This window comes from Candoia aspera, chromosome 5 (genome assembly GCF_035149785.1).
Source record: "Candoia aspera isolate rCanAsp1 chromosome 5, rCanAsp1.hap2, whole genome shotgun sequence".
Classification (NCBI taxonomy): Eukaryota; Metazoa; Chordata; class Lepidosauria; order Squamata; family Boidae; genus Candoia; species Candoia aspera.
In genome coordinates, this window is record NC_086157.1 from 45,227,000 (window position 1) to 45,253,003 (window position 26,004).

Consider the following 26,004-nt stretch of genomic DNA (forward strand, 5'->3'; position numbering starts at 1 on the left):
ACTGGGAGTTGAAGTCCATACAACTTAAAGTTGCCAAGGTTGAGAAATACTGATCTAGAGGTCCTCCAGGTTTTGTAGATCAGATCTGATAGCTTGCCCTATTAGTTGCAGACTTTAACTGCACAGAATTCCTGCATAATCAGCACCTTAACAATAACAGAAATGTGAGAGCGCGGTTAGCATGGAACAAATTCTCAGTAACACAGCAGGACACCACGGTTAAACCGAAACTGCGCCCTCCCTTCTCAGTATCCCTTTTCTATCCACCTCGACTTCCTTCCCATAAACTTGCTTCCCGTCATCCCTGCCTTTCCATCCATAATGCCTTCCACTCGTCATAGAGATAAAAAATGGAAGAGCGCTGCAGTCCTAAGCAGCACACTTCCCAACGAAAATTTCCACATGATTTGAATGAAATGTCTCATGGCCTTTCGGCCAAGGACAACCCTCCTACCCCAAGTTCTTCAAGCACGAACATCGACGCAGAAGGTTTAAACTGGGATTATTAGACTGTATACTTTATACCTTTTCTATTCCTACCTTTGTTCCCCCACGCGACCTTTCCTTCCCCTTCCGAATCCCGCCCTTCTAGAACTTCCCCCGGGTCTGGCCCCGCCCACTCCGTCCCGTTGCCTCGGCGGCTCCGAAGAGTGATGGGGGCGGGCAGAGGGGAGGGCGGCCTTCTTGCGCGCTTTCCGCGAAGGAGGGGGCGGGGCCGTGGCCGCGGCTATTTGGTCGGCCTGTGGCGCACGCTTGCTCCCTCTTTCTCTTCCTCGCGTGGCGTCGTCCCCCCAGTGCTCCCCGGCTCCGGCTCGTCTCGGCCCTCCGTGCCCAGCCATGCCCAACATCGTGCTTTTCAGCGGGAGCTCCCACCAGGACCTCTCCCAGCGCGTGGCTGATCGCTTGGGGCTGGATCTGGGGAAGGTGGTGACGAAGAAGTTCAGCAACCAGGAGACCAGGTGAGCATAAGGGGGAGGGGACGGCGTGTGTTTGTGTCTCCCTGGAGGTTATCCCGGGGAAGACAGCCCCGTACTCCGATGGAGGTTCCTCTTTTGCACCGAGAATGGTGGAAGTTGGGGGGCTGATGAAAGGAGGGTGGGTGTAAACCCGTAGGTGAAGGCACTCGCTTGGGCACCGGGTCAAGGATCTCTGGAATTTCGCAGCCTGCCTCCAGTCGCGTGTAAGCCAGTCTCGCCCAGTTCCTACGACGGGTCTCAGATGGAGGACTACTATTAGTGTCACTTGCGATCCTTCTGGCTGGGGGTGTGCGTGCTGCTAAATAAACGATCAAGGAGGACTTTATGAAAGAGATCTTGCGTGTGTCACGAGGAACACTGCTCCCGCTGTGTTTGCTGGCATTTTAAAAAATTAAGTTCCTGCTGTAGGCCTTTTTAATCCTTTTGCTTCCTGTGTACACCAGTGTGTTTAGTCTGGAAGCTGCTGTCTACGTGAGAGATCAACAAACCTGGTTGGCCACAAATTGTAGCCTCTGGTATACTATCTGGAACATTAACTCATTTCCTAAAAGTATTGCCAGTATGATACCTGTCTTTTAATATGGTCATGTTGATACACAAAGTCTCTGGGTAATCATCCAAAAGGATTATGCGCAAATTAGTTCTGGGTTTAAAAATACTCCAATTATTGTCATAAACTCAGAATACGTGTTGTGTAGGATTTCCAAGGTATTCTTACAGAGTTCTGTTTTGGTCATAATTTGTAAGTAATAACTAACAAAGACCATCCAGATTGATGCTTCCCTCTGCTCACTTTGCTTTACCTGTACTGTAAAACTATTTCTAGCTTTAAACTGTTTTTTTCTCTTCGTGGTGACAGTCCTGTTTATGAAAAGGACTGAATAATGTTTAAAAAGCACTGTTGATTTCATGATTACATAACCTTCTTGCTGCTTTTCAGCAAATGATCTGTTTTCCACTGATCACGTGACTAGGAAAAAGGTTTAGTTGAGTCATTCAAAACTACAAATAAAGTGAAAGTTAATTTTCTTCTGAACTAATTTCACTTGGAAATGTTGCATTTATATTCTGAGATTAAGAGAATATGCATAGAACAGTATCTGAAAATGGTTTAAAATTCACTGGATTTATTATATAGTGTTTCTAAGCACAGGGACTGGAACTTTAGTACTTCATTTTCAAATAAATGTGCTTAGCATTTTCTCCTTAAACTGTCCTAAATTAACTCAAGGGAAAAAGATTACTTTTACTTGCTCAGGCCCCCAGTATGTCTCCACCCTGTGACCTAGCTTTGAGCTCAGAAATGCGCTGTGGTTCACTAATAATAATGTAAACAAAGAAAGCTTATTGCTTATGTTTCTCTACACATAAAACAATCAAGAATGAGTAACAGTGGTTCTTCTAAATGGTATAGTAGTTGTTGTAAAAGCAAATAATATATAAAGCTGTTTAATTAAATTAACGTGCATGCATAATAGGCTTATTTTTCTTACTTTAATCAATATATTCATTTGTTGTACTGTCAGTCACATTAAGTTGGCTGACACTGTACAGTGTACAGTCAAAAAGCTCCTCCTCACATCTAGCCTTCACTAGGAGTTGAACACTGAATAATCAGTGCAGAATCAGGTATCATATTTCCCCTCAGTTGTCTCTTCCTTAAGCTAAACATACCCATTACTGTACTATTGTAAAGGGAACAGGAGGTTGAAGAATATTTAATAGACAATAAAACTTTTAAGAACAGAGTTGTATTTGGTGTCTTTTCTTTCTGTAATTCTTGGGCAGCTAAAGTAGCATAAAGCTCTAATGTTCTGTCAGTTTCACTTTTAGTCCTTGCTTGCCAATTGCTTTTTATCTGTTTGGCACTTTAGTTTTTCTGCCTCCATGTGACTATTTTACATTAAATTCCTCTTTATTTTTGAGTGCATGTTTGTGGTCTTCTTTTTACTTTCATTGCAAATTCACTATGTTACACTACATTAGTCTATTCGATAATGCTTTTTTCATTTATGCTTAATGTGAATGCTAGCCAACTTTGGCAGAGCTCAAAAAGTTAAGTAGAATTGGATCTAGTTAGTACTTGAGTTGGAGAATAACCAGGGCCGTAGAGTAAACTAGAAGGTCTGGAGGGGGGGACAACCATCCTGGAAGAAGATAATGGCAAACCCTGTATTGTTACCAAGAAAATTCTCTTGATGGCGATTTACCTTTTTATCTTCAATTCCCCCCCCCCCCCAATGTGGCTTATAAACACAGTTGTTTTAAAATCTGATTCTGTGTTCAACCCCTTCTTACAAAAGCATGCAGTCATCTTTTGTCATTAGAGCAGTTCTACGGTGCAGCCTGAGAGACAGTCAGCAACTTGCTTATCCTACTGTGAAGATTACTATCTGGAGCTGGATTTCCTATATCCAAGCTCATCTCACCATCCTTGAGTTAACTTCAGATATTTAAGCAATCCAGTGCAAAAATGTGACTATTAATAGGAAATACTGTGGCCACCCTCTCTCAGTGCCTGGAGGTTTTAGGGGTCTGCATAGGGAACAACAGGCTTCAGCTGAACCCTGATAAGATGGAGTGGCTGTGGGTTGGGGACTCCTTGGCATCCAGGAATCTTCCATTTTTAGTTCTGGATGGGGTTGCACTGCCCCAGACAGATCCGATGCGGAACCTGGGGGTTCTCCTGGACTCACAAGTCCTGCTCGAAGAGCAGGTGGCAGCCATGGCCAGGGAGCCTTTGCCCAACTTGGTGTTGTGAGCCAGCTACGCCCCTTCCTGGATTGGGAGTCCCTCCGGTCAGTCACTCATGCCCTAGGCATTTTTCCCACATAGACTGTTGCAATGCACTCCACATGGGGCTACCCTTGAAGAGTATCCAGAAGCTACAGCTGGTCCAGAATGCAGCCGCATGAGCAGTTTTGGGAGCCTCAAAGATGGCCCATATAACATCTTTGCTGCGCAAGCTGCATTGGGTGCCAGTCTGCTTTCGGGTCCAATTCAAAGTGTTGGTTATCACCTTTAAAGTCCTACGTGGTATGGGGCCAGGGTACCTGAGGGACCGCCTCACCCCCATTACATTGATCCGTCCCACCCGGTCAGGCAGAGGGCATATTACGCGCCCTGTCCATGATTGGCAGGGTCCAGGAAGAGGGCCTTCTCTGCCACTGCCCCCACCATCTGGAATAAGCTACCCCCAGAAGTGTCCTGTTCAGACTAGGAGACAGCCAGGCAGAGTTACTAATAAAATTCTTTATTGAATAAACTTTATGATAGCAAGTTCTTGCAATAGATTAGAGCATGTAATTCAATCAAGTCCACCCAGGTGGCAAAGGACACCCAAGCAACACTGCAGAGTCAGACTGTGGCAGAGCAACAAGGCAAAACTTGGCCACTTCTCTGATTGAATCTGCAAGGCTGGTAGGAGCTAGGGTGCATGGCAAAGGAGCAGCTGAATACTTGGATAGGTGCCATGGCACAACAGGCTAGATCAGGCTGGCACACAGAGGCTAGACAAGGCTTGGCTGGAGTATCTGGGCAGGGCTTGGATCTGGAGACAAGACTGGACTTGGCTGGAGTGGCTAGGCAAGGCTTGGATCTGGAGACAAGGCTGGACTGAACTGGAGTGTCTAGGCAAGGCTTGAACATGGAGACAAGGCTAGACTTGGCTGGAGCGCTTAGGCAAGGCTGAGATCTGGAGGCACACCTGGATCGCATTGGAACGAAGCAACAAGGCTTGGAGTTGAACGCGAGACTGTGCTCAACAGGGGCGGCAGAGAGAGGCTCTACTGAGGTGAGCTGTACAGAAGGCGGTTCCGCAAAGGCAAGAGGTGCTGGCGCTGGTTCCACGCTGGCTACAGGCAAGGCTTCCAATGCTGGTAAGGATTCTTCCACAGGTGCTGTGAGCTCAAAGGAGTGGTTGTCTCTGGCAGCTTGCTCTTGGCGTGCTTGCCTTTTTATTTGCTCCTTTTCGCACTGTTTTCCCTTACCAGACAGTCACGCTTCTTTTTCTATCGCACGCTTCTCGGCTCTCCTCACTCAAGCTGATGGGTAAAATATTATTAGACCATCTCAATTTGTATTTCTAGCCTAGCCTTTTCCAAACTGGCCCCCTCCAATTGTGTTAAAACTGCAGCTTTCATAATTCTCTTATAACATGGCTGATAGTTGGCCAGACTGAATTCAGTTCTGCAGCCCCTTCAGTCTAAGGAAGGTCTTGCTGACTGCATTTGTTCTGTTCTTATCAGAACACTATTACATGAGTGGCTGTTTAGCAGTGCGCATTAGTAGAAGTGAACATTAACCAATTGGCTCAGTATTAAAATACTACTAATCCTCTTCCTGAAATTCAGGCTATTTCCACACAAGCCCAAGGAAAGTGTCTGTGTACATTGATAAGACTTGCCCTGTGGGTCAACAAACTTTTGTTCTTTTGGACCAGTTGAGGGAATGAATTCCAGAGTCAACATCTGGTCAGCATGTTCAACCCCTTTTACCAATCTCTTCCAAAATTATTGTTTTTTGGCACTTGTTAGTGTCTGTTTTAACAGGTTATAATATTGAAAGGCATTACCTGACTTGAGATTGACCTATGGTTATATTAAAATAAAACAGTTAACTTCTAGCCTGGCAAGATTTCATTCCTCTGCACTGAGGTGGCTGACAGATGGCCCTCTAGATGATGTAGAAATTAGCTCCCATCAGATCTACCCATCATGGCTAATGTTCAGGAAGCATTCCTGAATAGGAGCTGGAGGGCCACTAGTTCTCCATTTCTGCTGTGCACAAGTATTATAAATAAATCCTCTTGAAGTTTTATTGAGATTTGTTTGAAAGTGGCCTTACATAGAACTACAATGTTAATCTTTTATGCTGCTCAGTCTTAATTAGCTTTATCTGTTCTCTGAGATCGTATATTATTGTCATTTTTAATGCACTGATACACACATTAGATAATATAGCTGTGTCCTCACAACAGTGTGGACTGGCATTCTCCTCCCTGTCCAAAAGATTTATCTCTGTATCCAGTTAGGCCCTGGATAGTCATCCTCTGACCACTTTTAAACTCCTTCAGTCAGTGCAAAGCAGACTGGGAAATTTTTGCTTTCTTTCTCACTTCTTTCCTAAAAAAATTATGCCTGAACAAGTCACCTTTTTTCACACCCATGTAGCCACAGGCAGTGAAAACTGAAACAGCCCCAGAGATGGATGGGAAAGGATTGTTACTATCACACATTCCTTGTGAACTGTTCATAAAATATGGTATATAGGGGAGGGGTTTGATTTACCTCAACAGGTCTGAGATAGCGAGGGGCTAAATCTACTACCCTTAAGGTTGATTGGCTGGGGGAATGACCCTGTTTTTTTGTTTAAATGAAACACACACATACCATGATACATTTAAGCATAGACAATGTATTTTAATTTGTATTCTTAATTGTATTTATTCCCCGGGGATTCCACTGAAGGATGGGATGTAAACACATAATTAATAGCTCATCCTATACTTTTGTGATACCTGAATTAACAGTTCATGTGGCAGTATTACCAAACAGGTAGCCTGACAAAGGTTCTTAAAATATTAGCTTACAACATAATTTTGTTTACGGTGCTTCCCAAAAGAACTGTCTGTAATTTAACATTGCTCCTGAACATAATACAGATTTCGGGTAGTAATACCAAAATTAATAAGTTCTTTGATGTTATAGGTTATCTGAACCTATTTCAAGATGATTGAAGGTCTAGATTTGAGATAAAGACTACTCAGTCACCCTTTCCTGGTCCTGGGAAAAGTCACAGAAGCTTTAAAAAGTTGAAGACAAGTGCTATGTTTGAGCCCCCTGCATGCTCCAAAGCACCTTTTTACCTTTGAATTCGAAAGCTACACATTAAATATGAGAGCTACCTACCCCAATTCAAAAGGGGGTGGACCTATTATGTCCTTATTTTTCCATCCCTAGTCTACCAATGGTTTTGTCAGTGTGTTTGTCATTTTGGGAAGGTCTTGCAGTCATTTTAACCCATCGGACCTAAGCAATTGTTTATCAACTGCTGTGGACTGAGTGGTAGAGCTGTGAACCCAGTTGCATGTGTCAGTCTTCTATTTAATTTTTAATCTTTGTACACTGTCCAGAGTCACTGCTGTGAGAGAGGTGGCCATATACATAAATAAATAAATAAAACTGTTTTACAGTGGTTGAAAATGCTGCCCTTTAGAAAAATATACTTGTAATATAGAGTCACAATGTTTTGCAAAAGACGTATAACTGCAGAGAACTAGCCTTGTATCTTAAAACATCTCTTCTGGGTAGGAAAGGAACCTTAGTCATAAGCTAAAGCCAGTTTCATAAGTGAAACTTGTATTAGCTATTCAACTTTCAGTGCATATAAATGGTTGCACAGAAATTCAATGAAATGGATTGGGATATGAACTGTATTCATAAGTGATGCATTCTGTTGCACTGACAGTAGAGTTGTATAGTTAAAATAGGGATCTGAATTGGCTTGTCTCCCTAAAGGAAGGTTAGCAAGGTAATCAAATTCAGAATTGTAAGGGCAGTCATGGATTTCTCACAAAATGGCTGCTATTGTGAGATTGACTGTTTACAAAATGGTTTCCATTGTTGGCATGGCCAGTCACAAAATGACCATTGCCCAGAAGGCAAACTGGTGTAATTGCCTCTACTCTTCTCAAGTGCCACAAAAGCTGTGTATTGTTCTTATCTTATATTTCTGGACTGGTAGTTCTAAGGCAAGTAAACAGCTGCAGCCATTCACCATTTCTATTTTCTAAGAATATTTACAGACTACTTTATAGTAAAATCAGGTAGTGGAAAGCTTTAAGTTCAACACTATTGTTTACTTAGCATTTTATTATTAATGTTATTTTATATTGTTTTTTTAAAAAATTATTAAAATGTTCAATAAAAATTGTATAGCTTCCAATGTGTTATGTTATAGTTGTGTGATGGTTTATTGATTATTTTATCAGTTTTAGTCTTCTTTTAAATTTTTTTAATTGCATTGACCAAATGCTTGACAAAATAGAAAGGCAGTATGATTATTATTCCCAAAAAAGCAGCCACCTCCAATTCCAGAAGATTTACTTTCAGGATCAGATCGTGCAAGTTTACATATCCTTTTCATCTCATTTCTTAACTACTGGTTTGGCATTTTTAATTGAGAATTTGAACTGAAAGTTCTGAACCACCAAATGTAATAAGTTGCATAAAACAAACATAGATGTCCTGTTGAGAAAAAAAAATCTTACTTTAATGCCCTTTCATCTATATCGTCACTGCTGAAGATTGTTTAAACTTGGGGGGGGGAGGATGGGAGGACAATTAGTTAATTAGTAATTTTGTCCTTGATACATGTGGAATAAAGTGAATGTTTGTAACCATCTGATGCAAAAATTAGGCCCTTTTTAAGTTCAATAGAAGAGAAGGAATGTCTTTAAGACTTCCATATTCACTTAATTCTGGCTGAATCATGTATTGTATGTTCTGCCAATTTATTGTAATTTTAGGGCTGTTTCGTACATTATAAAATATATAGTGTAGCAATTAGGAAGTTGGAGTACGTGTGGGAGCTCAAGCTCAAATTGACATGCTACTACATTCCTCCATGTTGAGGTGATTTTGAGCGCATTCATCTATAAAACAGGTGCAGGGTTTTTTTTCTAAGCAGGGAGCCAAATGCAAAGTAAAGTATTGTTCCATGTGTATTTCAGATATAGTGCTGAGTTTTCAGGTTGTCAAATGAAAAAAGTGTGTCCTTCGGAGTAGGCATAAAAATGTATTTTCACTCTTACTCATGGGCTGGATTGAAGTGACTCCACTGCTATTGTTTCTTTCCTAGGTTCAGTTCTGTTGCTCTTTGTGCAGTGAAGCTACATACATTTGCTGAACTGTTGCTTCCATTATTTGTTATGGATATTTGTTATCTTTAAAAATAAGTTCTACAACAAAAATAGTGGACCTCAAAAATCCCTTCTCCCTCATTTTTTGTTTTAAGAGGTGCAGTAGTTCAGGCTGAATGCTGTTGACTGCCCAATCTGCAGAATGGGATGACTTAAAAAAAAATTAAAACAGTGCTTCCCAAACTTTTTCCTTCATTACACAAAACCACTTACCAGAAAGTCCTTTTACCCAATGTAGGTAAAACAGTTTAAGTTAATTTAATGGGTTCATGTGTCATTACCAAAGCAAGTCCACTTTTACCCAATTTTGGGTAATTTACCCAGGTCTGGGAAGCACTGAATTAAACATACATGGATATACTTCAACATAGCCAATGAACAATAGCAAACCTACACTGCTCTCAGGGTGTAGGCTTGAGAGAAGACTCATGTTTGTGTGCACATGAGGTATCTAGCTTTCCTGCAGCTGCTTTTAAAGAGTACAGTAATTGTCTCCATAAGGAAATCTAGAACAAACCTTTATTTTTTGCATATTGCTACTGGGGAAAGCAATGGCAAACCACTCCGCTATAGTCTGCCAAGAAAACATCGCAAAAGTGGCGTTCCCCCAAAGGGTCAGGCATGACTCGGTGCTTGCACAGGGGACCTTTCACCTTTCACACACTGATTCCGACCCTTCCAAAAATGTCCCCTGAGGTCTGTATGGTTCTCACCCTGATGATGTTCAGAAAGCTGTTGAAAAATCTGACTATTTTCCCAGCCCTTGGGATAGGGTGGATGCTGACCCCTTGTAGAGACCTCTATGTTATTGAGTGTTTTTTTCTCAATTCTATGACCTAAGTTATTTTATTATTACCTGTTAAAGTTGTAAGCCAGATACAGTCTTGTGGAATTGGGCAGCTCTAAATAGTATAAAGGAATAAATTAATCCCATGATGAAGGTAAGCATGTGAATATATGACTGGACATAAATAAGTCCATACATGAATTGAGGCCTTCATTTGGCAAAGGGGTGCAAACCCTTGGACTCAGAACATAACCAGATTTCTGAGGAGAGCTGAGTTGGAAAATGGAAGAAGCCAATTATGAATGCAAAATATAAGTGGTCTGTAAGATGCTTAGGGTCATCGCTGTCATAGTACCTGTTTTCATCTTTCTTTCAGTGTAGAGATTGGTGAAAGTGTTAGAGGGGAAGATGTATACATTGTCCAAAGTGGTTGTGGAGAAATAAATGACAACTTGATGGAGCTTCTCATCATGATCAACGCTTGCAAGATTGCATCATCTTCCCGTGTGACAGCAGTAATCCCATGTTTTCCTTATGCTAGGCAAGATAAGAAAGATAAGGTAAGTGAGGGGTGGAAATTCTTCTCCATTTGCCAAATTATGAAATTTCTTATTAAGCTAATGCTGCCCTGAAATAGAACTTAATTGCAGGTAAACCACTTTTTCTATAACTGATCTTTTTGATGCCACATTTTGTGAAGTGTAGCTACATTCCTCAACTCCTGCCCCATCAGGAGTTCTGGAAGGTAGGAAAGAGCCCACATTGTTGTTGTTGCACAAAATACAGAAATATGATGATGTGTCAGAAGCCAAAGTTTTTTAGGATTACAAATCTGCCTTTTGCTATTGTGATATCATTTAAAATGGAAAAAAAGTGAGAAAGTTCTTATAAGACAACTATTTGGCCTGTCTGGTTAGGTACAAGCCAAGTTTTTCTTTCTCCATGGCAGGGAAGGGGCTGAAACTGGTACATGAGCTACAGAAGAATTTGGCCATATTATCTTAAGATGCTCAGAACCAGGAATCTTTACTTCAGAAATAATAGCAAAAAAAAAAGTTTCTGTTTTAAAATATTAAAAACAGTTGTTAAAAGTTCTTAAAACTGGTTAGGAAATTAAACTTACTGAGCATCCAGACCACTGCAAAAAGCTTACTGTACTAGTAGTTGTAATTTTTTTCCATTTAAAAGTAATTTTAAAATTTACTGAAGTATTAAGAGAAATTGGCAATGCATTTCCTGTAGTCTTCTTCAGACCATGGGGCTGCAAACTTTTAGTCTGTAGTAGGCAGTGCTAAAGAATTCTTAAACCCAGTCTGGGTTGCTGCTATATTATGACCTCAGTTTTTTCAGCATCTTCCATCTGGTAAGGAAGTTGCATAATGTTAACCATGCTTGTTTATCATTAAATTATATGACTAGTGATAGTCATGTTGCATGACTTAAATTTGCCTTTAAAATTACAGTAGCTTAACATATGTGACCTATACATGCTTTTCTGTTGCCAGGAAATATGGTATCACTACAGAGAAATTCAGAGGTTCTGGCCCAGACTAAGATTAATTGCTCATTCAGAGCCATAAAAGTAGAATGCCCATTTTTTTTTCATATAATAGTTTCCTTAGGTAGATATAAACTAGGTCTGCACTTAATGTCTGAGCCAAGTACAAGATCGGAGAAAGAAAGTTAGGAATAATGTCCTTATCTTGGAACAAGTTTCCTCCTTCCTCCAGCACAGTCTTTCTCAACTTTTTGACCCTGGAAGAACCCTTGAAATATTTTTCAGGCCTAGGGGAACCCCTGTATATTCAGGTTCAAATATAGGCCAGAAGTTACAAAATTATTATATTGGTTTCATGGGTAGGCCTGAATATATTCATTAACAGTGTTCTTAAACTAAAACTAAAGAATGAAATTTACCTCTTTAATGTGAAGTTGCCCAAATTTGAAATAATTTGTTAAATAAATCATGATCTCCCAGGGAACTCCTGGTGATCTCTCGAGGAACTCTAGGGTTCCATGGAATCCTGCCTGAGAAACCCTGCTCCAGCAGTTACCTTAGACAAGAAAAGTCTGTTTTATAAAGTCACTACCATGAAGAGGAGGAAGAGGAGAAACTCAAGTCTTTATTTTTAAAATATAGTTTACTAAAACATTTTTACAGATATATGTTATATGTGTGTCCATGTTAGTGGAACAAAAAAGAACTGCTGCAGTGCACTGTGGAATTTGTGAACTTTCTAGTGTTGAACAACAATTCCCAGTAACCCCATCAGCATGGCTGATGGAGCTAGCAATATCTAGAAGGCCATAGCTTCCATCCCATTGAGAAATAGCTGAAATGTAAGGAGAATCCTTCCTTCCATTGTAATACCCCCATGCGCCTCTGGGCTCTACATTATTTGTCTCGATATTTTGTGCAACTGGTGACAAGCTGGCCAGGTACTGTGACCAAAGCAATAAAAAACCAAGTTTAAATGTATTAATGGCAAGATTATTCTAATTCAGATTATAACATAGAATATTATAATCCTCTATACAAAGTGAATTATTTGTTTCTAGCATCAAAGTAGTGACAATTGCCTATATTCCTGTAAAACTGTTGTTTCAAAAAAGAAAAATATGCTAACTTCTAGAGATTTTTCCATGCTGTGTTTAATTATTTGATTTAATTCTGTTAATTCTGCTGCTGGCCGTACTTTAGTAATCTGTTTTTGATTATATATTTTCCTGGGTTTCAGTGTTTGGCTACCACAATTTTTGCAACTGTGAGCACATCAGTCAGAAACTTGTGCTTAGATAATCAAGTAAGATAGTCTTGGAACTCAGCGGAATAGCCATTTCCATTTTTACTGAAATGTTTTGTATAATAAAGGAAGTCTACCATTTATGTGAATAATAATCTCCAGTAGTTATTACCATTATAACTTGTACTCAATAGTCACTATGGCAGTTTTCTTTCTCTTCAATTATACTGGTATACATCTCACAGTTATCTTTAGGTATTTTATTTTATTTATTAAATTTGTATACCTCCCAACAACTCTGGACAGCTCACAAGTAAAAACATTTTTTTAAATATACAATTAGAAACAAACATAAAGAATAAAAGATAGCAAATATAATAGAAACCAGACAGAATGGAAAATAGGAACAGGCCCACACAATCCAAGGGGCTTCACTCACGCTTGCTAAAGGCCTGGAAGAAGAGTCTTCAAGCCCCTTATTCCATTCAGATGCTAATATTAGACAACTGATACTTTTTCCTAAATGGATTTTAAAATTATTTCTACGTCAAAGATGCCTTTTATTTGTTACAATGTTTTTTTATTCTCCTTGAACACTATATGTAAGTTCTGTATGCAGACATACGATCTTAAAGTCCCATTTCTGACTTACATAGATTCTTAACTGAAAATATTGAAACTCTAGATGTTTCAAATGTAATTTACCTGTTTATTTCTTCAAATCTTACGCAACATCCATCTTTCAATGAATGAATAAATCTAACTGTTTCTTAGTTAACTCCATAATATTTTGTTTACAATATTACATTTTTGTAAATGAGAAGTCACTTGGGATTTTGATTAATTTGACTGAAATGGTTTTTAAATTTATCCTGTTCTTGCATATGAGGATTTGCACATTTCATTAATTTACTTTTATTGTGTTTTCCTATATAGGACCAAGGTAGATGGGTAAGTGGTACCTTGCAGCTATCTTAAATCTAAAATGTACCATGGATTATTAGAATCTCAGCACACCCATTTTAATCTCAACTTGAATCTCACTGCATAATATTTAATTACTATTGGAGCAAACTTTACTCTAGCCTTAAACTTTGTAAAAGCAAGAGCCTGGGACTTTTGCCATTACAAATAAATTTGTAATTTTTTGCTAATGTGACAAAGTTCATACTGAAATCAATATCAGACTTTTTCTAGAGTAAATACGTTAGCTGAAACGATATCTTTAATACTTGGCACTTTAACAAACTAAAACTTTAAATCTGCCTATTTGTTCAAATCTTGTGTGTTTGTACATGAGATATACAGGTAAAGTATGTTCCTATATTATTGGAGAAGTATCAGAAGTTGACATCTTTGCACATTATGAGAGAGAAAATTGATCACTTGGTTGCATAGGCATTAGAAGTGAGATCATCTCATTCGAGCTCATAGCATTCTAGAAAAGTGTAAGTCAAAAAGTGTGGTAGACAAATTCACCTGCCTGAGCCCAACTGCTGGGTAAGATTGAGCAGCTTTTCTGAATCAGTGTTATCATAAAAAGTTGTATGTTCATGTTACATATTAGAATTTTTATAATGGCTTCATGGCTTGCTCTTTAGATATTTGTTACTAGGAATACCTAGCTGTTCTTTAAAATAAAATTTTCACATAGAGAAAAATATAACTACTCAAATGTTTGTGTAATATCAAAACTGGATTTGAATTCTTGAAAGTTCAAGGTGCAATGAATGTCAAGGGGACATTTCTTTCACAGAATTTGTTACAAAATGTAAATATGTGGATGAAGCATTTGGAGTGCATGATCTGTTGCCTCTTTGGTTCAGAATGACTCAGTTTGAGTTGTTAACAGCCTTCTTATTAGTTTGATGTGGGACCACCAGGAATTCCAGGACTGTAGATTAGAAAGTTGAAAAGACATGTTGGAAGAAGTCAATGGCAAACAAATGTTATTGCTGCCAAGAAATCTACATAGATATGCCCATGTCATCACCAAGAATGGTGTGACTGATGGCATCTTTAGCTTTTTGTAAAACAAGAAAATCCCCTTCTTGCTACTTTTGGGCACCTTTTGGGATGGTGCATTTTAGCCACACCTGCTCTCTGAAACAAATTGTAATTTTAAAAGATGTGGATATTTTTAGGGCTTAGGTCCTGAGGATTCCTGTATAAAGTTAATCCCCTATCCAGTATTTGTATAAAGCATATTAACTGTCTTCAAATTAAAATTTACTGCCCTTTCTTTGGGCTTTGTGGCAGCAGGATACTCCTTAAACCAGAAACTAGTTGAAGCCCTATTCTCAGAGTTGTCCTCTCGTCAGTAAACATGTACAGTATTTGCCTAATAAACCTGACTGATCTTTATATCTAATTGTCTTCATCTTCTCTGAGGATCAGGCTCAAGCATTACTTTGAAATGATCACTGTTCTTTCAGTTGTCTACTGTTGCTCCTATAACCGTTTATAGGTCTTTAAGGCCTGAGTCCAGGACTAAGCCTTAAGTTGAATTTTACCATACAGCTGTTAATGTAATAACATAGCTAGTAAGTCTTCTCGTTTTTAACTGTGCTGCATCTTGTCTGAATGATTAATTATTTTTGTCTTTTGCTTGCTGAAATGAAATTCATGTAAAGTCTTCTGCTTCATGGCTTTTTACTGTTTAAATTAGTGCTTGAAATCTTGCAGTTTTGTTATGTATTCCTGTTTGGTGGGCTGTCACTGTTCCTTTCACTGTGAGATTTTTGCGTAGATTGTTCACAAATCAAAGGAATTGTACACTGCAGTGTCTGGTTGGATTGTGTAGTTCACAGAGTTCTGCCTCCCTTCTAATTAATGTAGCACATGTCCACAACTCCATAAACCATCTTTTTAAGGGATCGCAGAATAGCTATTCTGGGAAAATATGTGGCTGTTTTAAGGTGCAGACAGATATCACATGAGTGTTCCATCATGCTTTGAAGCGCTTTTTTTTTTTTTTTTGCCTTGAAGCACTGCCCAGTTCCACTGGCCCTTGCTAAGTGTCATTAAAACAAGAACAAGGGAGAACAGAGGTGGGAGGGACAGGAAGTTATATAGCTTGTTAGGGCCAATACCATGAGAAAATAATATCCCAGAAGAAGCATGGCTATTGAGTTGCAACTTGAATGGGAGCATTACTGTTTGGAAAGAATGGAACAACTTTTGATGCAACTCCTACTTGTTCTGTATAAAAACAATTATAAATGTAGACTTCAAGAATTCTTTTCAAAGTTCATAAAATCTGTATTTTCTTTCTTCAGAGCAGAGCTCCCATTTCTGCAAAACTTGTTGCCAACATGTTATCAGTTGCTGGAGCAGACCACATTATCACCATGGATTTGCATGCTTCCCAGATACAGGTAATTGAGTCTGAGACAGGGAGGGAACACTTATACGTATGTACCTCATGGACATCTTCATGTAGTTTTCAGTGTTATGATATACTATATACCACAAAGATTATAGAAAGAAGACACATGGCACTGCAGGACATTGTCATTCTCAACAGAAAAACAAATTGGATATTAGGACACTAATGAACAGAACCAGCAAAAGGAAGCAAAGCAAGCCAAAAGAAATTCAATGTTTCTGTAGTGTCCTTTAAATAACACATAAAGAGAAATAACTGGAGCAAGACAAATATCAGAGTGACCAAAGAAGAAATATGAACAGACTACAGACCTTCCATACAATTGACAGGATGGACAAGAAAAGCATTTGCCTAAGAATCAGGATGCGGATGGTGGGCAAGTGTCAAGCCCCGCGTAGCTAGGAAACCCAAGAATTGAAAAGCACATGAATTTCAGAAAGCTTTCAGTGCTAATCAGGGGTAAAAATATAATCTTGAAAACGGCAAATGCATTCCCAGGTAAACGTATAGCAAGCAAATGAAATTGGAGTCTCTTCAAAACCTTTCCTTTGCAGGGTCCCCACATCTGGCCATGCTGCCCTCTTCTCTACTCTCTGAACTCCTGTGCCTCCTTCCCACAGTTCTTCATACTACTATTCTGCAAATGCTGCCTTCTAATAAGGATAAAGTCCCAAGAATTTAGGGAGCATATAAAATAAATTCCCCGTGTTGGGACAGTTTCAGTGGGCAAACTGGATGATCCATAAAATGCAAGATAAAAGAAAAGGGATGCTGTGTTAAAAAATAAACACAGGGGCCAAATCACAAAATAGCCCTGGAGAACGAACACTTACAAAGCAGAGCCCCTTACCTATAATCTCTTAGCTCAGCTGAAATAGATTGTAGGTCAGTACTTAGTACCAGTAAATTGGTATTTCCTTTTAAACCTTTTTGTTGTAAAATGTATCTCTGTGGAAGATCTGTGTGCTTGTTTCATTTCCTTAAATGATTGGGCACAACTAGTTAGATGTTACATTTCAGTCATCATTGTAGCAATGATTTAACACACCTTTGCACATATGTCTAAAAGCTTACTTTTTGAAAAACTAAAAAAAGGCAAAGCTACATCTTGCCCTGCATGTTGCCTAGAAAACACTACAGGAAAGTGTACATCATCCTCTCTTTCTTCTGCTTGATCTTTTAATGAGGCCAGATGAAGATAGCTGTTCACATAATTCAAAATATGACTGCTTCTGTTCTTGTAATATCTAGGGCTTCTTTGATATCCCTGTGGACAACCTGTACGCAGAACCAGCTGTGTTGCAGTGGATCAAAGAAAATATTGTGGACTGGAGAAACTGTGTCATTGTGTCTCCTGATGCAGGTGGAGCAAAAAGGTCACTGCAGTTATTGTGTGTTTATAAGCATTCGTTCTAAAACGGAGAAAATGTTTTGGCTTTCAGTGTTTGACTGAGTTGTAGCAAACAAACTGTATGTGATGAGGCTCAGGGTACTTTGGATTCCAGGGCAAAAAGGTGCTTTGCAGTAATATGGGTGCTCACCTGACACCTCTCTGCAACTCCTAAAGTAGCTACATCATATTTGTTTGTCTGCCTTTGGTGGTTGCAGCACAATGCCAGAAAAAGATGTGTGTGATTTTAAATGCTACATTAGATGCTACATTGATACCCCCATTCATTCCAAAGCACCTTTTTGTCTTGGAAGCCAACGGGTTGCATAGTATATCTATATTTTGCCTTGTGTTTCAGAAAGCAGTCTTGAGCACTAGACTGGCAACTTTGGAAAGCTTTAAGCTATAAAGATTATTTGAACTCTTCACTTTGACCTTACTAGTTAAGTCCTTTGGGGGAAAAAAGGGGATTATTTTTCTGATACATAACACTGAGAGCCTTTTCGGGGGTATATTTAACTCTGGAACTTGGTACCTTGGAAGGCCAAGTTGGCACTCCCTCTGTTCATTCTTTTGCCATGGGGTTAAGACCTTCTTTCTTACAAAAGCATTCCCATTTCTGTCTGTATAAAAAATTTCCAATTCAAAATGGAATCATTCTGACCCTACTGGTAGTGCTCTAAGCTTGAACCAATCTGTTCTGGGTTTGAAACACTTCTGGTAAGATCAGAAGAGATGTTTCAAATTTGAAATATTGTGTTATGCCACTATGTAGGGAGTGTAAAAGTAGAGTTTCCTTGCCTTAGAATTATATGTTTCCTCAGGGCTGGATTTTTAAATCAAGATTGTCGTCATTATGCTAAATAGGTAAAACAAGAGGGTCAGACAGAAATAGCAAACTTGCAAAATATTAGTCATGGACATATAGTTGTAATCGAAATTATTCAACCCCCATTGCAAATCAGGTTGATTGTTAAAATGTGCAGACTTTCAGCTGTTTGCAATGAATAAATCAAACAAAAGCAATTGAAATAGCTCAACCCAACAAATGCTTCAAGTGGTGTCCCCAAAGTCAACTGAAAATGCAACTCATCATGACTTCCCCAGTCTCAAAATTATTCAACCCCTTCATGGCAAGCATCTTCAGTACTTAGTAGAGCACCCTTTTGCTGTTATGACCTGCTGCAAACAAGATGCATAGCCAGACACCAGCTTCTGGCAGCGTTCCTGAGGAATCGTAGCAATTCCTCATGAGCAATGGCCTCCAGTTCAGTAAACTTCTTGGGTGTGCATGCTGCAACCGCCTTCTTCAAATCCCACCAGAGATTTTCTATGGGGTTCAAATCAGGTGACTATGATGGCAACTGTAGAACCTTCCAGGACTTCTGCATCCAAGCCTTGGTGGAATTGGAGGTATGCTTGGGATCATTGTCCCGTTGGAAGGTCCAGTGATGCCCAAGCTCAATTTCCTTACAGACGGCATGACGTTTTCTCCTAGGATTCCCTGATACTTAAGTGAATCCATCTTGCGTCCACACGCTGCAGGTTTCCAGTGTCAGAGGATGCAAAGCAGCCCCAGAGCATCACCGAACCACCACCATGCTTAACTGTTGGCAGAGTGTTCCTTTCAGTGTATGCTTCATTCTTCTTCCTCCAGACATACCACTGATCCATCGGACTGAAGAGTTCCAGTTTTATTTCATTGCTCCACAGAACAGAATCCCAAAACTTCTGTGGCTTATTGATACGATTTTGAGCATATCGGAGCCGACTTTTCTTGTGCTTTTGGGTCAATACTGGTGTACTTCTTGGAGTTCTGGTATGGAAACCTTCTGTGTTTAGTACGCTGAAAAGAACACTGCCTACAGTTAAGCATGGTGGTGGTGATAGGTAGGTAGATAATTACCAGAGGTCACTGTTTTTAATTTTGTGTATATGGATAGACACACATGCACAGAAGCACAGAAAAGATTTGTTTAAAAAGCACTTGAAAACAAAAATGTTTACTTAAAAATATCCACTGATTTGTTTAGAGACTTTTGGCAATTATAAAATAACTATGACTTGTCAGGATGTAAAATTTTAAAAGTGAGGCAGTTTATTCTGATGTGTCAATGGGACTGAACAAATAACTGAAATATGAGCATCCAGCACACATACTAGGCATTTAGTGTATAAAGAATTTAGAGAACTCTAGTATTACTTTCAGACGTTGGTTACATGCAATATTTAAAACTATTTGTTCTCTCATCTTTTTCTCTCTAACACACTATAGGGTCACCTCAATTGCAGACAGGCTTAATGTTGAATTTGCCCTAATTCACAAAGAAAGGAAGAAAGCCAATGAGGTAGACCGAATGGTCTTGGTTGGAGATGTGACTGATCGTGTAGCAATTCTTGTGGATGATATGGCCGACACCTGTGGCACAATATGTCATGCAGCTGACAAGTAAGTAAATCCTGAGGAGTTTAGATTATTTTCTGAAGATGATGGGCAAAAGAAAGCAAATATAGTGAAAGGGTTTCTTGTAAAAGGACAATGAGTTCTAATTTAGGAAAAGTGGATTGTGTGTGCACAAAATTTTAGATGTGCATTTTGATTTTTTTCTGTCCATCAAAAGGATGCTTCCAAAAAGTTAAGGCAACTCATAGAACAAAATAATTATAGAATCTTCGTAAAATTGAGCTTTCCCAGGTGAAAATCAACTTTGACTTGTCAAGCCATGTGATAGTCTGTCACTGCATAGGGTCATCACACCTTTGCAATGCCCACATAGTCACGCAGTGAAATTATTTTCATGAAGTATATTGAGAACTTTTAGTGACTCTGAAGATGCTCCAGTATAGGGACCACTTTTCAAGAAGGCTCCAAATATAAGAACAGAATATAAAAGAAGAGTATGGACCATGGTTTATTAAGGGTCCTTCACTTTATTTCATACTAATACAACAGCTTTAATGTTCACTTGAATATGTATGGCAGTGGGGAGCATAGTATAGACTGCCTTTCAACGCTTCCAAGTCCCTAAAGGAATGTTCTATCTGGTGGTTCTATCTGCCAGAACAAAAGCGTGCATGTTTTTTACTACCTTAATTTTTTCTGGTAAATATTGGAGGTAATTAAATTTGCCATTGCCTGAAATCTAACAATTGGCTGATGTTTGTAGAAACACTTTTTCCTATCCTATGTGTTTAACAGGCTGGTTTCCGCAGGGGCAACTAAAGTTTATGCAATTCTCACTCATGGGATCTTCTCTGGCCCTGCTATTTCTCGGATCAATAATGCTGCATTTGAAGCTGTTGTTGTAACTAACACAATTCCACAGGAAGAAAAAATGAAACATTGTCCTAAGATCCAGGTATTTACCATATCCTTTTACTACCTTGTATGCAGTTTCATTTGAACTTCACAGCACACAGGAGAAAGCTACTGATTGGGAATTCTATTTACTGACGTTAGGCTAAAGATGCTTTACAGCAAGACAAGAGGATGTGAACCACACACCTTCTGTGGCTTTTACCTGAAAAAATAGGAACTGCCACATTTAATGTTCGGTATGAGGAGCACCTTTGTTAACACAGTGGCAGTGGCAGTTATTATTTTTTCTTGAAAATATCTTGAAGCAGTATCCAATAAAAGGTTGCAGACCAAAACAAACTAATGATCTTACTCATGTAAGGCCTTGGAAATATTTTCAAGAATAACTAGTAATTAAAATACAATAAAACAATATTCTTAAATAAAAAATATATCAGTAAATGACAACTTGCTTAAAAGAATTAATGGCACAGGGTTAGTTCAGTGAAATACAGTAAGGGGATTTTGGGAAAATAGCTTTTGGTGTCATAAGAAAGTAGCATTCTGCTGCCCTCTAGTGGCCTGGCTGGGTCTTTGCTTTTATGCATTTTTTCCTCTTGTGTTAAAGACAGTTTTCACTCTGTAAAATAGTTTGCACTGAAAGGTGTTTTCTGCTCACAGTATATATTTTATAAGAGCTGGTGCAGACACATGCAAGTTAAATATTTACCTCTTAATTTATTTGTAAACTTGTTTCCAGCTTTGCCCATGTGGATCTCAGAGGGCACATTAGGTGGCAACCAACACCTTGAATTGTACCCGGAAGCTCACCAGTAATCATTGCAGCTCATGGACCTGTGGTGGGCAAAGATATAAATGCCCATAACTACCACATAACATGTGGCTGAATTTTGGACCAGTTGTAGCTTCTGAGCGATCTTCAAGGGTAGCCTTATGTAGAGCACATTGCAGTAATCCAAATGAGAGGTTACCAAAGCATGAGTGCCTGTGAATAGGGTCTCCTGATCCAGACAGGAACACAATTGGCACACAGGATGGTTTTACACAAAGGCCCACCTGGCAAAGGCTGCCACCTGCTTGTTGCACAGGAGCTAGGAGTCCAAGAGGGCCTCCGAATTACAAACAAATTGTACTTGGGGCACTGCCATCCTTTCAAGAACTACAGATGATAAATCACAGTGACCAGTAGGTCCTTCAAACCACTCAGTCTTGCTAAGGCTTCTTTCCCATCCAGCCCCTTACAGCCTCCAGGCACTGGGATAAGGACCTCCACAGCATTGCTTGTTCAACCAAGGGTCGAGATGTAAAGCTGGTATCATCAGCATACTGATGATACCTGACCCATGCCGATGGATTACCTTGCTCAGCAGCCTCATGTAAACATTGAATAAAAGTGGGGAGCATGCCAAGCCCCGTGGGAGCCCACAAAGCAAAGGTGTTATGCCAAATCTCTCCCCACCTACCAGCATTAATTGGAACCAGCCCCAGAGGAAGGAGGAGAACCACTGCAAAACAATGCATTCTACTCCCAACCCCAGAGATGGTCCAAAAGAACACTATAATTGATAGTATTGGAGGCAGCTGAGAGTTCAGGCAGGACCAGGAAATTTGTACCACCTCTGTCTTGGTCTTGCCATAAGGGTGATCAGTGCCAAGTGATTTATGCACATACTATATAAAGCTTGCTTAATATTTTACACACAAATAGGCTACTTTTTTCTCACTCATGATTCTTTGGCTTTCTTTCCTTGTCACATGAGACTGCTTGTTACTGTTTTTTGATGTAGCAATCAGGTAGGAATGAACCCTTATGTGTGGATTATGGGATTTATAATAAGCTGTTGCCTTTTCTTCTAGGTTATTGATATTTCTATGATTCTGGCTGAGGCAATCAGAAGAACACACAATGGTGAATCTGTGTCCTACCTGTTCAGCCATGTCCCCCTATAATTTCAAGTCAACATTGTTCTACATTTAGGAGCCCTACAACGAAGAACCCAACTCAATATTAAGATAATTAATATCTTGGAAAGCTTTAGGTTGACTCTGCATTTCCTACTTCTACTATGGACAATAAGTAAAATGGCAACATCATTTTCATTGATTGCAAATTTACACACTTTGTGCATTAAAAGTAGTAGTTGCCATGATTTATTTAGATGAGTAAATATCACATGAAAAATAACATGACATTTTCAAAAGCCACAGTTGCCTAAGGAGTTTGCATTTACAACATAATGCTATATCTGTTTATAGTCTTCAGACATTTAGATAAAATGTTCAGGTTGATCCCTTTCTGGGGGACAAGTGATCCAGGCTACAGATTTTTTATAGGAAGGTGGTAATCATTTTGCTGGTCTTGAAATTAGTCTTGGGGTAATTATTAACTCCATTTCTTCTCATCCAAAGAATCTTCTGCTTCAAATGTTTGTTTGAAAGAGTAGGATCTCAGTATACAGCATCGTTCATCTCAAGTTACTGACTTATGTTTAACATTGCAAATCTTTCTGTTACAATTAAATGAAGGTCCAACTATATCATGTGCTTTGTTAAGTGACTTTTTTAAGATTGAAAAATGTGCAGTTCTTTCAAACTATAAACACATCTATAATTAATATTTAAGCTAATTACACAATTCTAGTGGCTTGTTCCATCAAAACTGGATTACTATCAAAACTCATTCCCACCTGCACTGTAGCCTTACATGTATAAAAGTGGATCACATGAACTTGCTTCTATGGTGTTTGGACAAATTGGCAGCCAGCTTGTTAAGCAAAGCCAAGAGTGAATTCTGAGAGGGCTCCAGTTTTGGGGGTGCAAGCTGGATTGCTGGCAGTAGTTACTCCTTGACAAGCAAGCCAGCAACAAAGTTAGTATTTTCTACAGTTGCTACTATAAATAGCATGCATCAATCCAAATTAAATGCAGAATGAGAAATAAGAGTGTCTGCCTTAAAAAGAAATGCCAGGTTTCAGGAATTATCCCAAGCATGCAAGCTTATCCTTCCTATTAAAAATATGATTTTAAGTTTGATTGTTTTATTCTTTATTTCCAATTAAAAGAATTTATTTTATAAAAATTCTATCAGTATATTTGATATTTGAGATATATTAAAATTTAATTATTAAAAGTAAACAATATATTTATTTTCTTGACCATCCCTAACCCACACAAAATCATTAATTTTATTTGTGGGAGTGTCACATGAATGCATATATCATTTTAGAAGGCACCATGAGTTTGAGAATTTCTGGGTCAATATTGGGTCACCCTTACCTATTCGATGATGATGATGATGAAGAAGAATCATGCTACAGAAACAACATCAGTCCTGTTAGGCCAGAACATTGTTGCTCCAACCCATTTACTAACGCAGGCCTACGTAATACTTCTCCATAGCTTGTATTTTGGTCATTTACATCCTCAAGGCCTAGTCCATGCTACATCCCTATTAAAAAAGGAGGCCACACAGACTTTCACAATTCATGCTTGCAACATTGGGAACTCTTGATTATTTAAAGCTATTCACATGAGCTTTCTTCTCTTCTAGTAGTAAGTTGGATATGCCAAAACAGCCTGTATTTTTATAATACATTTTAAGCAGTTACCTTTTTTTTAAAGATCGCTCAGTATTTTCCACAACAGTTCCCTAAATTGGTATTCCTACCTGTAAAGTAAGCGAAGTTGCAGTACAATATCATCTAAAGCATGAAATTCTTGACAGAGAAAAGTTGCAATGTTTCTTAAGTTTAATCCTAAAGTAGTATACAAAGTGTTGCATTGCCCAAACTATTTTTGTTACCCTAATGTAATATTTGATATAGCATTCGTTCTTTGTATCTCTATTTGTCTTTTAGTGTGATCCTAAGAAAGCTGAGCCAAAGTTTGTTAACGTGTTAAGTTATAAATCAAGTCTCCTTTTCAAGTGCTATCAGAAAGTCTGTTCATTGTTTCAAAATGTCTCAATAAATCTTAAAACAACATTATTCTGATTGATTGGTGGTGATATTTAGTTCATTTGAGGAAGGACAAGGACAATTCCAGACTAAAAAAATTGACTCTGCCAATTCCCTTGGGTTTAGATATAGCCTGAACCTGATCCGGACTTGCAAAGAGTTAAAGTGTTGGACATGTTGGGATATCAAGACCACTCAGTTGACCCATTTTGCCTACCTAGTCATCCAAGAAAAAAAGCAACAAGAAAAGTGAACCTCTCTTTTACTGTACTAAGAGCCAAGACCCCGCAGTGCAGAATACAACTTCCTAGTACTCATTTCCCTAGTACTCATCTCCCTGACCAATGGGGAAGGGATTAGTGATCCCAGATGTTACCAAGAAAAAGCCTCTATTCCAACAAGTGATTTTTGATCCAGTTAGTTTCATTTGTGTATTGCCAGAATCACCAGCAATGAGATATTTGTTAGTGACTCACTGGGGTAAGTATGCTATGGATACAGATCATTTGAGCCTAAATATGATGTAAATGGACCATGTAACGTTTTTCATTGAATCACAAAAGCCCTTTGATACAGTTAAAGTTTGTGAACACGTATAGATCAAGGAGCTGCATGAATGTGCAGTGTCTCAGATTTAGGTGGCAAGGTAGCACTGGTGTATATTTGTTTTGTATGTTACACTGTGCATATAGTAGAATGAGTATCTTCTGCCAGCTCTCAATTACTTAAAGGGTTTAAAATATATAACATAATCATGAGTGTTACATTTATCTCTTAGTTAATTGTCCCATGCCATTCCCTGTTTGCTGAACTTTTGGCTGCTACTGTTAGGGTGGTCACAACTCAGACATAATTACTAAGTTTACTGTCATGGGTTCAGGAGACAAACCCAGGCAGAACATGAGAACAACTCCCATTGGGAGCTAAAAAACAAGAGCTTGTTATCAATGTGCACCTCAGAAATAAACTTGGCTTATTAACTGAGCAGGAGGCCTTTTTTAATTTACTGGACCTTTTACTGTTACACTGTTTCTATACACTTACTTTCATTTATCCTAATTGATTTAACATTTTCTAGAGCTTAGTGCTATACCTTCGGGTTACCATACTTTGCAAGGCCTGTTACATCTTCATTCTACCCTTACTTGTCAATTCTCTACCTTATATTCCAGCTCCATGCTTAGACCTTTGCAGTGATTTTAACCTGATCTTTAACCACTTCAGTTTTATCTATCTTACTTTTATTTTCTACTTCAATACTTAATTTTCTATCCTTATTTCATCCTTATCCAACAGCAACTTTTTTTCAATTTGGCTTATCATCTCTGTACTAATTCATTCTTTTCTTTATCAATATCACATTTTCAATCTTAGCCTTATTTAATCTTTATCACTCTAACTCTGTTCTATTATTGCTCAGGTCCCAGTCCTTTTGTAGCAGTATATCTGGCAATGGCTCTGCCATCTCTTTCTCCTGTGGCTAGTTACAGTTGTGGTCATAACTGGATGCTTCTTGCAGTAT

The 26,004-nt window shown here is 38.9% G+C and overlaps 1 protein-coding gene across 2 annotated transcripts; it reads left to right on the top strand.

The window, feature by feature from the left end:
- Positions 1-751: 751 nt before the first annotated feature.
- PRPS2 (phosphoribosyl pyrophosphate synthetase 2) lies at positions 752-24,509 on the top strand. Of its 2 annotated transcripts, XM_063305091.1 has the most exons (8): positions 752-959; positions 10,062-10,245; positions 13,366-13,380; positions 15,708-15,806; positions 17,069-17,193; positions 19,483-19,656; positions 20,407-20,566; positions 22,384-24,509. In XM_063305091.1, the coding sequence occupies exons 1-8, from the start codon at positions 838-840 to the stop codon at positions 22,474-22,476; spliced, it is 972 nt and encodes a 323-aa protein (XP_063161161.1). In that variant the 5' UTR covers positions 752-837; the 3' UTR covers positions 22,477-24,509. The 2 variants fall into 2 exon arrangements, with proteins under 2 accessions (XP_063161161.1, XP_063161162.1); XM_063305092.1 differs by lacking the exon at positions 13,366-13,380 and having other exon boundaries at positions 754-959.
- Positions 24,510-26,004: the final 1,495 nt, after the last annotated feature.

Coding starts and splice junctions, on each gene's coding strand:
- PRPS2 (XM_063305091.1), top strand. CDS start 838: ATGCCCAACATCGTGCTTTTCAGCGGGAGCTCCCACCAGGACCTCTCC. Junction 960..10,061: donor TTCAGCAACCAGGAGACCAG/GTGAGCATAAGG, acceptor TCTTTCTTTCAG/TGTAGAGATTGGTGAAAGTG. Junction 17,194..19,482: donor GATGCAGGTGGAGCAAAAAG/GTCACTGCAGTT, acceptor AACACACTATAG/GGTCACCTCAATTGCAGACA.